This window comes from Branchiostoma floridae, chromosome 18, assembly GCF_000003815.2.
Source record: "Branchiostoma floridae strain S238N-H82 chromosome 18, Bfl_VNyyK, whole genome shotgun sequence".
In the NCBI taxonomy this organism is placed as follows: Eukaryota; Metazoa; Chordata; class Leptocardii; order Amphioxiformes; family Branchiostomatidae; genus Branchiostoma; species Branchiostoma floridae.
This window is the reverse complement of record NC_049996.1, coordinates 2,721,516-2,734,945: the sequence shown is the minus strand read 5'-3', so window position 1 is coordinate 2,734,945 and position 13,430 is coordinate 2,721,516. Positions and strand designations below refer to the sequence as shown.

Here is a 13,430-nt window from a genome sequence, read left to right as displayed (position 1 = left end):
ACGTAAGGTATCATATCCACATGTAGAGTCTTTCATGAACAGTGGGCATCATTAAATCAAACATTTGCAAAGTCGCATAGCCACACACTTGACAATTTGCTGTAGCTCACTGGTTTGTCTAGCGATGTGTTTCTTTAAATCAGACATTCGGGAAGTAGAATAACCGCAAACTTCACAATTGTAGTACTTCTCTTTTAGATTGTATTTGCCCATGTCACAGCAGCCGTTTCAATTTGACTTTTGTACTAAACCGTACCCACAAATGTCACATTTCTAACTTTTCTCGCTGGTGTGTTTAGCCATGTGGCGTTTTAAATTTGATATATGTGCTGCACAGTACCCACAGATATCACATTTGTAAGGTCTCTCACCGGTGTGTTTCGCAATGATGTGCTGTTTCAAAGTTGACATTCGAGCTGCACCGTACCCACAACTGTCACATTTGTAAGGTCTCTCACCGGTGTGTTTAGCCATATGCCGTTTCAAAGTTGACATTCGCGCTGCACGGTACCCACAAATATTACAATTGTAAGGTCTCTCACCGGTGTGTTTCGCAATGATGTGCTGTTTCAAAGTTGACATTCGAGCTGCACCGTACCCACAACTGTCACATTTGTAAGGTCTCTCACCGGTGTGTTTAGCCATGTGCCGCTTCAAAGTTGACATTCGTACTGCACCGTGCCCACAGATGTCACATTTGTATGGTCTCTCACCGGTGTGTTTGGCAATGATGTGCTGTTTCAAATCTGACATTCGAGCTGCAAAGTACCCACAACTGTCACATTTGTAAGGTCTCTCACCGGTGTGTTTAGCCATGTGACGTTTCAAATGTGACGCTCGCGCTGTACAATATCCACAAATATCACATTTGTAAGGTCTCTCACCGGTGTGTTTGGCGATGATGTGTTGTTTCAAATTTGACATTCCTACTGCACCGTGCTCACAGATGTCACATTTGTAAGGTCTCTCACCAGTGTGTTTGGTAATGATGTGTTGTCTCAAATTTGACATTCGTACTGCACCGTGCCCACAAATATCACATTTGTAAGTTTTCTCACCGGTGTGTTTGGCAATATGCCTTTTTAAATCAAGCATTCTTGAAGTAGCATAATCACAATGTTCACATTTGTAGGACTTCTCTCTGTGTTTGTCCATAATGTGCATTTTCAATGTTGACCGTTTTGTTGCACCGTACCCACAGACAACACATTTGTAAGGCTTATCGTTAGTGTGTTTGGCAATGATGTGCTGTTTCAAATTTGCCATGTATGCTGAACTGAACCCACAAATATCACATTTGTAAGGTTTCTCACCGGTGTGTGTGGTAATATGCCTTTTTAAATCAAGCTTTCGTGAAGTAGCATAGCCACAATGTTCACATCTATAGGACTTCTCTCTGTGTTTGTCCATAATGTGCCTTTTCAAATTTGACCGTTGTGTTGCACCGTACCCACAGACATCACATTTGTAAGGTTTATCGTTAGAGTGTTTGGCCCTAATGTGGTGATTCAAATTTGCCATGTGTGCTGAACTGAACCCACAAATATCGCATTTGTAAGGTTTCTCACCGGTGTGTATAGCGCTATGCCTTTTTAAAGCAAACATTCGCGAAGTAACATACGCACAAACTTCACATTTGTAGGACTTCTGTGCAGTGTGTTTGTCCAAAACGTGCCTTTTCAAAGTTGTCAGTTGTGTTGCACCGTACTCGAAAATGTCACATTTGTATGGTTTGTCGGTAGTATGTTTTGCCACGTGCCGTTTCAAATTGGACATTCTTACCGTACTATAACCACACAGGTTACAATTGTACGGTTTCTCATCAGCGTTTCTCAATGTGCTCCTTTAAATCAAACATTCGTGTAGTAACGTAACCTCACACTTGTATCTGTATCTATATAGCCCGTATAACCGCCGGCGTAACACACCAGCTCCGCAGGCACGCGGCGCGGCAGCAGCTGGTTATATTACGCCGAACAACCTGCCACACCTATCTGCAAGCGTTCTTTAAAACTGGTATGACTGCTCTCTAGGTTTTTTTGCGATGATGTGCCGTTTCAAATTTGGCGTCACGCATGATGGTCTCTCACCGGTGTATGTAGAAGTGATGAGTATCTTCAGGCGACTCTTTTGTGATGCAGAATAGTCACAATGGTCTCTTACCGGTGTGAGTCCTGATGCGATCTTCTTTCAAATTTGCTGCATTTTCTGTTCTATACTCACAGTAACGGACAAACGCGTTTCTTTATTTTCTCCCCATGTTGCTCTTTTCGCACTTGCTTTCCTCGTAGTTGTAGAATGTTCTCCTTCCCGATTAGAGTGACGTGATGTTCTTTTCCAATGCCTCTTTACACTCTGCAGCTTGACTCTGTCGTTTCGACTTTCACCACCTAATTGTTAAACAACATTGTGACAAAGGAATACGAGGGTGAGTCAAAAATGTAATGCAAGTGTTTTCATAACAGGCTTTTTTATTCTAAGAGGATGAACAGAAATTAGGCACAATTGTATACACAAATATCTTGAGATTGAAGTTTTTGTTCATCATTTTTTTTGGGAACGATTTAATTTCAAGATGACTATATCGTTGAAACTTTGGACTCTGAAACTGTTGAAACTGTTAAAGGTCAAGAAGTGTGTAAAATCTGAGTCATCTTAGTTTAATATTAATGGGAAAGTAGGTTACAGAAACTTAATCAACACACTGCAAAATCTCATGACCCTGACGACCTCTTATACCTCACTACACATCAGCAACGAAAACATAAAAACTGATCGGATTTCAGAGTTGACAATAAGCATGTGGCTTATAAAGATATGCAGATTGTTACATGTGCAGGTTCAGTCTTCTACAATAGCAAAAAATGGGTTAGGGATATTCTTTAATTTATTGGACCCCTCCTAGTCCCTGTTACACAGTATTGATAGCAATCACTACATGCTTTTTAGCTTCTACAGCCATCTTATTTTCTACCGCTTCGTGAAGAAAATGTAATCGTGAGAGCCACCAGAGGATATACAATGGCACCCAGTCTACATGCTTTCTAAAACAAGATAATGACTACGTATAAGAACTTTCTTTGTCCAGCTTTTCAGGCTCGTTTAACGGTGACAGAATACTTTCCTTCACTCCTTTAAGATTTATAATCTGTACAGTAAGCATTCTCCAAACTTTAAGACAATATGGACGACAGCGTTGAAGATCTTACCTTACCGTTTTGAAGTGTAGATTTGTCACTTCCGTCTATGGCGATGCACTTTCATGAGACAAACAACTATAATAGTGAGGTCGCGCAAAACCGGTCTAACTTGTCGTGTTAACATCCGGAGGCGCTGTAGTATTACTAGTAATCCCTGACTCGAAAAGCCACAGGTGACGTAGATCTAAGGTCAGACCAGTGCCGCCATTTTTTCAAATCTCAAATGTCTGTATGTGTGTCTGAGTGTGATTGTGTGTGTTTGTGTGTGTGTTTGTGTGTGTATGTATGTATGTGTGTATTTTTGTGTGTTTGTGTGTGTGTGTACGTGTGTGTATGTGTGTATTTTTGTGTGTTTGTGTGTGTGTGTACGTGTGTGTATGTGTGTATGTGTGTGTTTGTGTGTACGTGTGTACGTGTGTGAGTGAGTGTGTGTGTGTGTGTGTGTGTGTGTGTGTGTGTGTGTATGACCCTGATGCCCACGAAGAAATTGTAGCGTTCCCCCCCTTCCCGACAGGGTCATGCCTCCTTGTAATTTGGAGGTTGCAGACCCGTCGTCCGATCGATTTTCGCTACATGTGAGGGGGGGTACCGGTATCAGAGAGAGAGAGAGAGAGAGAGTGCGTATTGTTTGTGTGTGTCTGTCACTGTGTGTGTGTGTGTGTGTGTGTATGTGTGTGGGGTGTGTGTGTGTGTGTGTGTTTGTCTGTCTGTTTGCGTGAATGGGTGGCTTTGCGATGACATTTGGTATGTGGGTAGGCCTTGAAAAAATACAAAGACCCTCAAGTACTTATCAACCTCCGTGACACCCGCCGTGTGGATGAATGGATGTTTTATGGAAATACCTTGAAGTAGATAAAGACCGGGGTAGCTTTTTCGGGTCCTCCAGTGCTTAGCAACTTTCACGAGACGCACTGGGTTTACAGCGCCCCCAGCGGTTAAGTGCAGTATGTCACAAAAAATACACATTGAAGTTCGCATACATGAAATGAACTATTTACCCTGCTTCTGATATGATAAACAAATCACAATCACAAAGTGTAGTATATGATAACCTTTAATTGTCAATTTTTCTTAATCTTCGGCAAAAGGACATTATAAATGAGTCGCATTCGTTTCATTCATTCCATAAATTACAAACTGTTGGATCAAAGCCATTATCCAAACAAGTAAACATGTATTTTTATGACACAACAAAATGTACAAAGGCTTTCGCATGTTCTACAACAAACTTCAGAATTCTACAATGTAAACAATATGGGATAACATACGTATTTAATATATAGCCGGTATAATTAATGAATAATCACCCTTCGGCGTAACATACAGGCTTTTAAGCATTTGCATATCATAGCATTGTGAGAATTGTCAAATCTACAAATGCCTATGTTACTAAGTCTCTAAAAATCTGTTGTACAATTGACGAATAGCCTATTGGGTACTGTAACTACAGTGACATCATATCATGACAAGCTGACAGCAGTGAATCAAACATTCTCGAAGCTGCATATATGGACACACATCTTCACACTTTACAGTTTTGAGGTCATAGTGTGTCTTTAAATCAGACATTCGCGAAGTGACATTACCGAAAGTGTCACATTTGTAGGACCTCTCGGCAAAGTGTTTCAAATTTGACATTTGCACTGTGACGTACCCACAGATGTCACATTTGTAAGGTTTTTCACTAGCGTGTTTAGCCATTTTACGTTTCAAATGTGTCATGTGTATGGTACAACTAACATAATTGTCTCAATTCTAACGTTTCTCACCATTGTGTTTAGCCATGTGCCGTTTGAAATGTGTCCTCTGTGCTGCACCAAACCCACAAAGGTCACATTTGTAAGGTGTCTCACGAGTGTGTATGGCGATGTGCTTTTTTAAATCAGACATTCGCGAAGTGCCATAACCGCAAACTTCACAATTATAAGGCTTCTCTTCAGAGTGTTTGTCTATAATGTGAAGCTTTAAATTTGACAGATGTGCTGCACCGTACCCGCATATGTCACATTTGTAAGGTTTCTTACCAGTGTGTTTGGCCCTAATGTGCCGTTTCAAATGTGACATTTCCACTGTACCGTACCCACAGATATCACATTTAAAAGGTTTCTCGACAGTATGTTTGGCTATGTGCTTCTCTAAATCAGACATTCGAGAAGTGGCATAGCCACAAGTGTCACACTTGTATGACTTCTCGGCAGAGTGTTTGTCCATAATGTGTCGTTTCAGATTTGACATAAGTGCTGTACAGTACCCACAAATATCACATTTGTACGTTTTCTCTCCAGTATGTGTTGCTATGTGTTTCTTCAAATCAAACATTCGTGAAGTGGCATAGCCGTACAATTCACATTTGTAAGGTCCTCCAGTGTGTTTAGCCATGTGACGTTTCAAAGTTGACACATGTGCTGCACCGTACCCACAAATGTCACATTTGTAAGGTTTCTCACCTGCAGTGTGTATGGCCATGACGTGCTGTTCCAAATTTGACTTTATTGCTGTACAGTACCCACAAATATCGCACTTGAAAGGTTTCTCATCGGTGTGTTTGGCCATGATGTGCCGTTTCAAATTTGACGTGTGTGCGGTACCGTACCCGCAAATGTCACATTTGTAAAGTTTCTCACCAGAGTGTTTAGCCATGTGCCTTTTCAATTTTGAAACTTGTGTTGCACCGAACCCACAGACGTCACAAGTGTAAGGTTTGTCACTAGAGTGTTTGGTCATGATGTGCTGTTTCAAATTTGACTTCTGTGCTGAACCGAACCCACAAATGTCACATTTGTAAGGTTTCTCATCAGTGTGTTTGGCTATGTCCTGCTTTACATCAGACATTCGCAAAGTGCCATTACCACATATTTCGGTATGCTTCTTTAAATCACACATTCGTGAAGTAACGTAACGGCAAACTCCACACTTGTATGACTTCTCGCTAGAGTGTTGGCCAATAATGTGCCGTTTCAAATTCGACAGTTGTACTGTACCATACCCACAAACGTCACATGTGTAAGGTCTCTCACCGGTGTGTTTAGCCATGTGACGTTTCAAATTTGTCAGGTGTGCGGTACTATAACCACAAATGTCACACGTGTGTGTTTTCTTACCAGAATGTTTAGCCATGTGACGGTTTAGATATGACAGTTGTGTTGCACTGTACCCACAGATATCAGATTTGTAAGGTTTCTCACTGCTGTGCTTAGCTACGTGATTTTTCAAACAGGTTTTGTCCACCGCGGTAAAATCACATGTTGGACATTTGTGCGGCCTGTAGTTACTGTGTTTCGCCGCGATGTGGCGCTTCAGATGCGCCTTGTATGTTGTAGAATAGTCACAATGCTGGCACTTGTATGGTCTCTCACCAGTATGAGTCCTGATGTGATCTCTCAAATTTGCCGCATTTCCCGTACAGTACTTACAGTGCGGACAGATGTGATTCTTCATTTTCTCCCCTCTTTTTCCTTTCGCACTTGGTTTCCTCATAGTTTCTAATATAGACTGTTCACCTTTCCCACTAGATTGACGTGGTCCTATATTCCTTCAGTTGGTCTGCGTCTGGACAGGAGGGTTTGCTGCCAGTCCCTTGGCTCTCATCCTCGGTTTAGACTACCACCGCCTAATTAAACAACATTATGACAAAGGAATATTAATCGATGTGTAGGAGGAGAATGACTAGTGTGGCTTATTGTTTACACTTTGGTGTCAAACTTCTAAAGTGCTTATGTCACTTACGACACTAAAACTACAAGCAACCATGCATCATATTTTAAGTATTAATCATCAAACAATAAATAAAGTAAGATGTTTGGACAAAATGTACACCCTTCTGATGTTATTGAACATCGAATCTTGCAACTTATATTTAATTTTACCAGTTCTTAAAGCCAGCAGATGTCTTATTGCTTAGGAAATTTCATACAGTGAACGATGTAGATTTTCAGATGTATTAAAAATCAAGATTTTAGTCCTTTGTTTAGGCCTTGACAGATTCCTAAAATCATGAACCGATATATGGCATTGCTTGAAATACCGAAATCTTTTCCGAAGGGCAAGCCAGGGTCCTGGTGCGACGTGTTCGAGTGTGTACCAGGTATGCATTTCTATTCAATCATGGTGTTACTTTGGTCATACTAACAATGAAAAGATTCGTAGTGCTAATGCCTTTAAGATCAATTTATATCTTTATTGCGACGAATTCAATGACCCAGGCACATCCCTGACGAAAGTTCGCGCCTACGGGAAGAAGACTCAGAACACTCCTTGGTCAGATAAACTCCTTATACCACCAGTAGATCTATTCTCCAAACAGAGTTTGAGTCGCGGAGATATAGTAGTACTAGTAGTCTAAAAATTTACCGACTACTACTATACATGTACTAGTAATTCTACGGCTGTATCTCAGCCACTCAAGCTGTGTTTACAAGACATTACAGGAACGGTAATAACATCCCATTACATCACTATGCAAGAAAATGTTACCGCATGGTGGTGGCCAAACTCCCCAAATATTTTTCCTACAGCAGTCGTTGCCATCGCTACTAGCCCCCCAGAGTTAAACATCTGCTTGGAGAAGAACTAAGTGGTTCAAACATACGTCACCGAGCAGTGACAGATGTCCATCCACGCATTTCAATACCTTTTTATCACTCTTTTGTCTGCGTTCTTTTCAACAAGCTTGGATGGAACAAAAGACTTTGTGTCAAGGAGTGCATGGGGCGAAATATTCACAGTCTGGGTTCCAGTCTTCAACAGTTAGCTTTCCCCAGTAGGCTAGCTAACCACCAGTGTGGAGAGAACAAAGGCTAATATTACGAGGCTATAGCTAGTATCCAGGCTTAGGCTTTGTTCTCTTTGCGTTCAAGTAGAAAGCAACGGATCAATTGCAGATTCGAATGGTAAAGACAAAGTTTCCTCACAGTTAAGGTTGAAAACAATGAAATGAAATAATAGGTGACATTACAGCACATGATGTAAATGACGCAAAGCATGTAGACGCACCTATCAGTATAGACTTGAAATGGTATTACAGCTACAAGATATGTTGTTAAAACAGTATCAAGGCGGCACAAGTCAGTGCGTCATCACAAAGAACTACATTATCAAAAAAAAGTATCTTTAACCGAATTTTCATGCTTATATATACTCAGGGGACCGGTAAATCTGGGTCAATATAGTGTAGATAATTTTTAAAAAAATATTGGACAAGGTCTTGCAATGGCCAAGGGGTTCTTATGTAGAGGTGGTCACTTGTGAGGCCTCTTTAGCCCTTTGAATATTGTTTTTGTCCCCCTAAGTTGGTTTTGACTGTATCAAAGAGCACCTAGTCGACCCCCCCCCCCCACACCTTCTCTGTCAGTAGTTTTCACCGTTATCAAAGAAAAGAAAGTATTTTTCACGTACCTTAGGTTTATCCACGCTCCAGGAAAAAATCTAAGAGCCCCGCTTCCCAACTTCCAACCTCCTAAGGATTGATTCAGCAGCAAAGAGGAAGCTTCGAAGAGACATCCTAAGCCTACATGTACTCGTCCCGTTTTCACAAGACTCACAAGGTCGGAGAACACAGTGTTCATCCGCGACCCCCATAACAAAGTATTAATCCGCGACCGCCGTATATGACGCGGGTACATAAAGTAGTGCAGCCAAGAATTCTTGAAGACTGGGTAGGAAGTTGTATGAAAAAGCCATCATAGTATAAACTGTGCTGTGTGGTATAAGAATATGTCTGCTTTTAGACTATATGATTTTGATTGTGATTTTTTTTGCAGTTCTTGTATAAATGCATACCCTTACGCAACTGCCTCTCCAGTTGAGCCGGTTGCAGTTCAGTAGAACCTCCTTGAGTAGATCAAGGAGGTTTCCCTCTTTCAACCTCCTTGAGTAGATCGAACCTGACTGTCCATCACAATTAGCAGTTCAACCAATGATAGCATGGCAATTAACGAAGTCCATGCATATCGTCAAACGTTTGCATTTTTGAAACTTTGCATTTCTACGTTTAGACTGAGAGGTTGTTAAGGGATCAATCTGTGACCTATTTGATATTATTAGTAGCATTCTTTACATTCATTCCATAACTTATATTCAACTGGGTCAGAAAAATTATCATTTCACATACAAATGCACTTTATGAAACTGTATTGATACATCAAAATGTACAAAGAGTTCCGTACTGTCTGCTACAGTCTACAAAATTCTACAAACTGAACAATATAAGAACACAAACGTAAATATCTAACTTACGTGTACGTCGATGAAGATTAGACATCCAGGTAATAAGATACGCACCGTGCCCACAGATATCACATGTGTAAGTTTTCTCACCAGTATATTTATCGATATGACGTTTCAAATTTGTTTGTCACGTGTGTGGCACAATAACCACAAATGTCGAATTTCTCAATTCAGTTCAGTTCATCCTCATATGAGGTGCCATTAACGATGTCTGACCATGCATCTCTGTCTAGCATGGCAGCAAGCAAGTTGCAGTCCTTTAAACCAACCTCCTCTCCAAAACTTTTTTAAGTGTCAGGTTCGGTCGTCCCATTTTTCTCTTCGGAGAGGAGAACTTTGGCGGCCATCTCCTCATGACGTGCTACATGGCCAGCTAGAGCCAGTCTTCTATTCTGGATAGTTCTAGTGATCGGGGGAAGGCCATTGTACAGTTTTTGGTTTCCGATAGGACTCTACCAGAGTACATTCAGAGTATGACGAAGCAGATGGGTGTAGTTACCATCCAGTTTTTGGACAGAGACTTAGTTAGTGCCCATGAGTCTGAACCATAGAGCAAAATAGCCTCTGCACACGCTTCAAATACTCCCTAAAATTTTTAACGTTTTTCATCAGTGTGTTTAGCCATGTGCCGATTCAAAGTTGACTGTTGTGCTACGCAGTACCCACAAGTGTCACATTTGTAAGGTGTCTCACCAGTGTGTATGGCGATGTGCCTTTTTAAATCACACATTCGCGAAGTGCCATAAGGGCAAACTTCACAATTATAAGGCTTCTCTTTATAGTGTTTGTCCAAAATGTGAAGCTTCAAATTTGACAGATGTGCTGCTCCGTACCCACAGACTTCACATTTGTAAGGTTTCTTACCAGTGTGTTTGGCCCTAATGTGCTGTTTCGGATTATTACCAGATTGCTGCTTCAAATTTGACATTTTGGCTGTATGATTTAGCTTCTCACTAGTATGCTTGGCCATGTGTCTCTTTAAATCATACTTTCGGTAAGTAGCGTAACTGCAAACGTGACATTTGTGGGTCTTCTTGCCAGAAATGGATTGTTGCTTCAAATTTGACATTTGTGCAGCACGATTTAGCTTCTCATCGGTGTGTCTGGCCAGTATGTGTTTCTTTAAATCATACTTTCGTGACGTAGCGTGATCACAAAAGACACATTTGTAAGGCCTCTCACCGGTGTGTACGGGCAGTATGTGTTTCTTCAAATCACACATCCGTGAAGTGGCGTAACCACAATATCCACATTTGTAGAACTTACCGCCAAAGTGTGTTTCCATATGTCGTTCCAGATGTAACATTTGTGCTGCACCGTACCCACAAACAACACATTTGTAAGGTTTGTCACCTGTGTGTTTAGTCATGTGGCATTTGTGCGGCCTGTAGTTACTGTGTTTCGCCGCGATGTGGCGCTTCAAATGTGCATTGTGTGTCGTAGAATAGTTACAAAGATCGCAGCGATACTTATACGGTCTCACACCACCAGTGTTTTTGGTTTGGACACGTTCACCTTTGCATGCTGTCGAACGCTCACTGCGTCGACGTCCGTATGATGGTCTCTCACCGGGGTGTCTAGCAGCGATGTGCGGTTTCAGGCGGCTCTTTTGTGATGCAGAATAGTCACAATACTGGCACTGGTATGGTTTTTCACCTGTGTGAATCCTAATATGATCTTTCAAATGGGCCGCATGCCCCGTTCTATACTCACAGTGTGGACAGACGTGTTTCTTCAATTTCTCCCCTCCCTTTTCTTTTGCTTTTGTTTTCTTCATAGTTTTTAATGTGTGCTGTTCACTTTCCCGGATAGTTTGACGTGGTCCGATGTTCTGTTCCAATGTGCCTTCATGGTCAGTGTCTTGACGAGAGGGTTTGCTGCCAGCTTCTTGGCTCTTGTCCTCAGCCGTTTCAACATCCACCACCTAATTGTTAAACAACATTGTAAAATAGAAAAGGTTAGTTGAGGTGTTTGGGGGCAATTACTACCTTATTTTGTACTCTTTTGTTAAGGGCGTGGTCGTGAGACTTGATTATTTAGTCCATTTATTTCGTAGTTTGATTACTTGATTTGTTTCTTCAGATCAAAGTGGTTGACCTCCCTGTCTGAATAGGGTTAAGTTAACTGTTAAATGCTAAGTGGCGCTGGTAACATAAGTTATAAAACTTGTGTCCGAATATCTGACCATTCCAGTTCAATTAAACCACACACTAAATATCATCTGTTCGTTATATCTCTTGAATTATTTTGTCCACAAACACACTTCCACAAATTAGCCTCTAACAGGCTCCGTGGTGAGGATAATGGTTCTACTCGGCCGGCTGACTCCCCTAGCGTACTATTAACCATATTTGTCCAATTTCTACAATTAGACCACCGAACCACGGCGCCTGGTAGAGACTAAGTAAAAACGGCTGCTTACGTCGACGCGTCTTACATGGGAAAAGACAAACAGGCCTAAATACAGTTCAATCGCACTTTGGACACAATTGACTGTTGAAACAAGATAAGACCATCTGTTCGTAACAAATATGAGGTCCATTATGAGTAGAAGTAACTTCAGTAGGTGCCTTGCACTTGAATGTAAGTTCAAACACCTTTGACCCTTTGCTGACGTCACACTTCCGTTCCGGATGTGTGACTTAGGCTTGACTTTTCATTTCAACTTGGTAGGGATCAGAGGACTGATCAAAAGCTTGATGGTATTCAAACGATTTACTTTCTGTACGGATATATGGTCTTAAAATTGTAACATAATAGGTGCCTTGCAGTTGGGCAAACCATTTTTTACAGTACATATCACATTTATGCTTGATAAAAGTTATACGATAGTACATTTGTTGGATCCTAATTGCCAAGAAGATCAAACGTGGGGACTTCCAAGTCTGTCATGTCTAGTCATGGAATTCCCCTGCCTAGAAATTTCCCCAGATTACATGACGTTTTCAGCCTGTCTATCATGAGTCATGGAATTCCCCTGCCTTGAAAATTTCCCCAGATAACATGAAAGTTTCAGCCTGTCTATCATGAGTCATGGAATTCCCCTGCCTTGAAAATTTCCCCAGATCACATGACGTTTTCAGCCTGTCTATCATGAGTCATGGAATTCCCCTGCCTAGAAATTTCCCCAGATCACATGACGTTTTCAGCCTGTCTATCATGAGTCATGGAATTCCCCTGCCTAGAAATTTCCCCAGATCACATGACGTTTTCAGCCTGTCTATCATGAGTCATGGAATTCCCCTGCCTAGAAATTTCCCCAGATTACATGACGGTCTCAGCCTGTCTATCATGATAGAGTCATGGAATTCCCCTGCCTTGAAAATTTCCCCAGATCACATGACGGTCTCATCCTGTCTATCATGATAGAGTCATGGAATTCCCCTGCCTTGAAAATTTCCCCAGGTCACATGGCGGTTTCAGCCTGTTTATCATAAGTCATGGAATTCCCCTGCCCTGAAAATTTACCCAGATTACATGACGGTCTCAGCCTGTCTATCATGAGTCATGGAATTTCTCTGCCCTGAAAATTTCCCCAGATCACATGACGGTTTCAGCCCTTTCAGATTGGCCCTTATCTACCGAATAGTGCTGTAAAGGGGCAGCAGTATCTCTTTAATGCAGATCCAAAGCCTATTGCTGGATATTCCAATGCACATAACTATGGAAAAAGTGTTGTTTTTGTTGCTACTGCCTATGCCCCCCCCCCTGTCTATTTTCAGGAAAGGAACATTTGTGTCCTCTGCTCGTGTATTGTCGTCCACGAACAGCAGCAAGTAGTTCTCGATACAATAAGACCAACTTGCAGTACTATCTACGTTTGTCAAAACACTAACGGTATTCTAACAGTTTTTCGAGATCCCTATAATTTTACTGTTATAGCACAGTAGTGGGTTAGTCCTATCTCCGATTGCACGCTCTTTAATGCACCCTGTGACACTCTATAGGTGGACTCCTCACTGCACTTGGGCGAAACGCACATATGTTTCATCACCCTAGCCACGC

At 41.5% G+C, this 13,430-nt stretch overlaps 3 protein-coding genes across 3 annotated transcripts in view; all 3 read right to left on the bottom strand.

Moving 5' to 3' along the window:
- Positions 1-273: 273 nt before the first annotated feature.
- LOC118405871 (zinc finger protein 227-like) lies at positions 274-2,386 on the bottom strand. The gene has a single exon (XM_035805683.1). The coding sequence runs from the start codon at positions 1,774-1,776 to the stop codon at positions 274-276; it is 1,503 nt and encodes a 500-aa protein (XP_035661576.1). The 5' UTR covers positions 1,777-2,386.
- A 1,585-nt stretch (positions 2,387-3,971) lies between these two features.
- Positions 3,972-8,761, bottom strand: LOC118406131 (zinc finger protein 99-like). The gene is made up of 2 exons (XM_035805995.1): positions 8,595-8,761; positions 3,972-6,810 (listed from the first exon to the last, which is right to left on the bottom strand). The coding sequence occupies exon 2, from the start codon at positions 6,675-6,677 to the stop codon at positions 4,956-4,958; it is 1,722 nt and encodes a 573-aa protein (XP_035661888.1). The 5' UTR covers positions 6,678-6,810; positions 8,595-8,761; the 3' UTR covers positions 3,972-4,955.
- Positions 8,762-10,020: 1,259 nt separating this feature from the next.
- The window catches only part of LOC118405981 (zinc finger protein 226-like), a 17,598-nt gene continuing 14,188 nt past the window's right edge, over positions 10,021-13,430 (bottom strand). Inside the window, exon 2 of the mRNA XM_035805834.1 lies at positions 10,021-11,349. Within this exon, the coding sequence (XP_035661727.1) occupies positions 10,021-11,202 (1,182 nt within the window). The 5' untranslated portion in view covers positions 11,203-11,349. The remainder of the gene's footprint in view (positions 11,350-13,430) is intronic.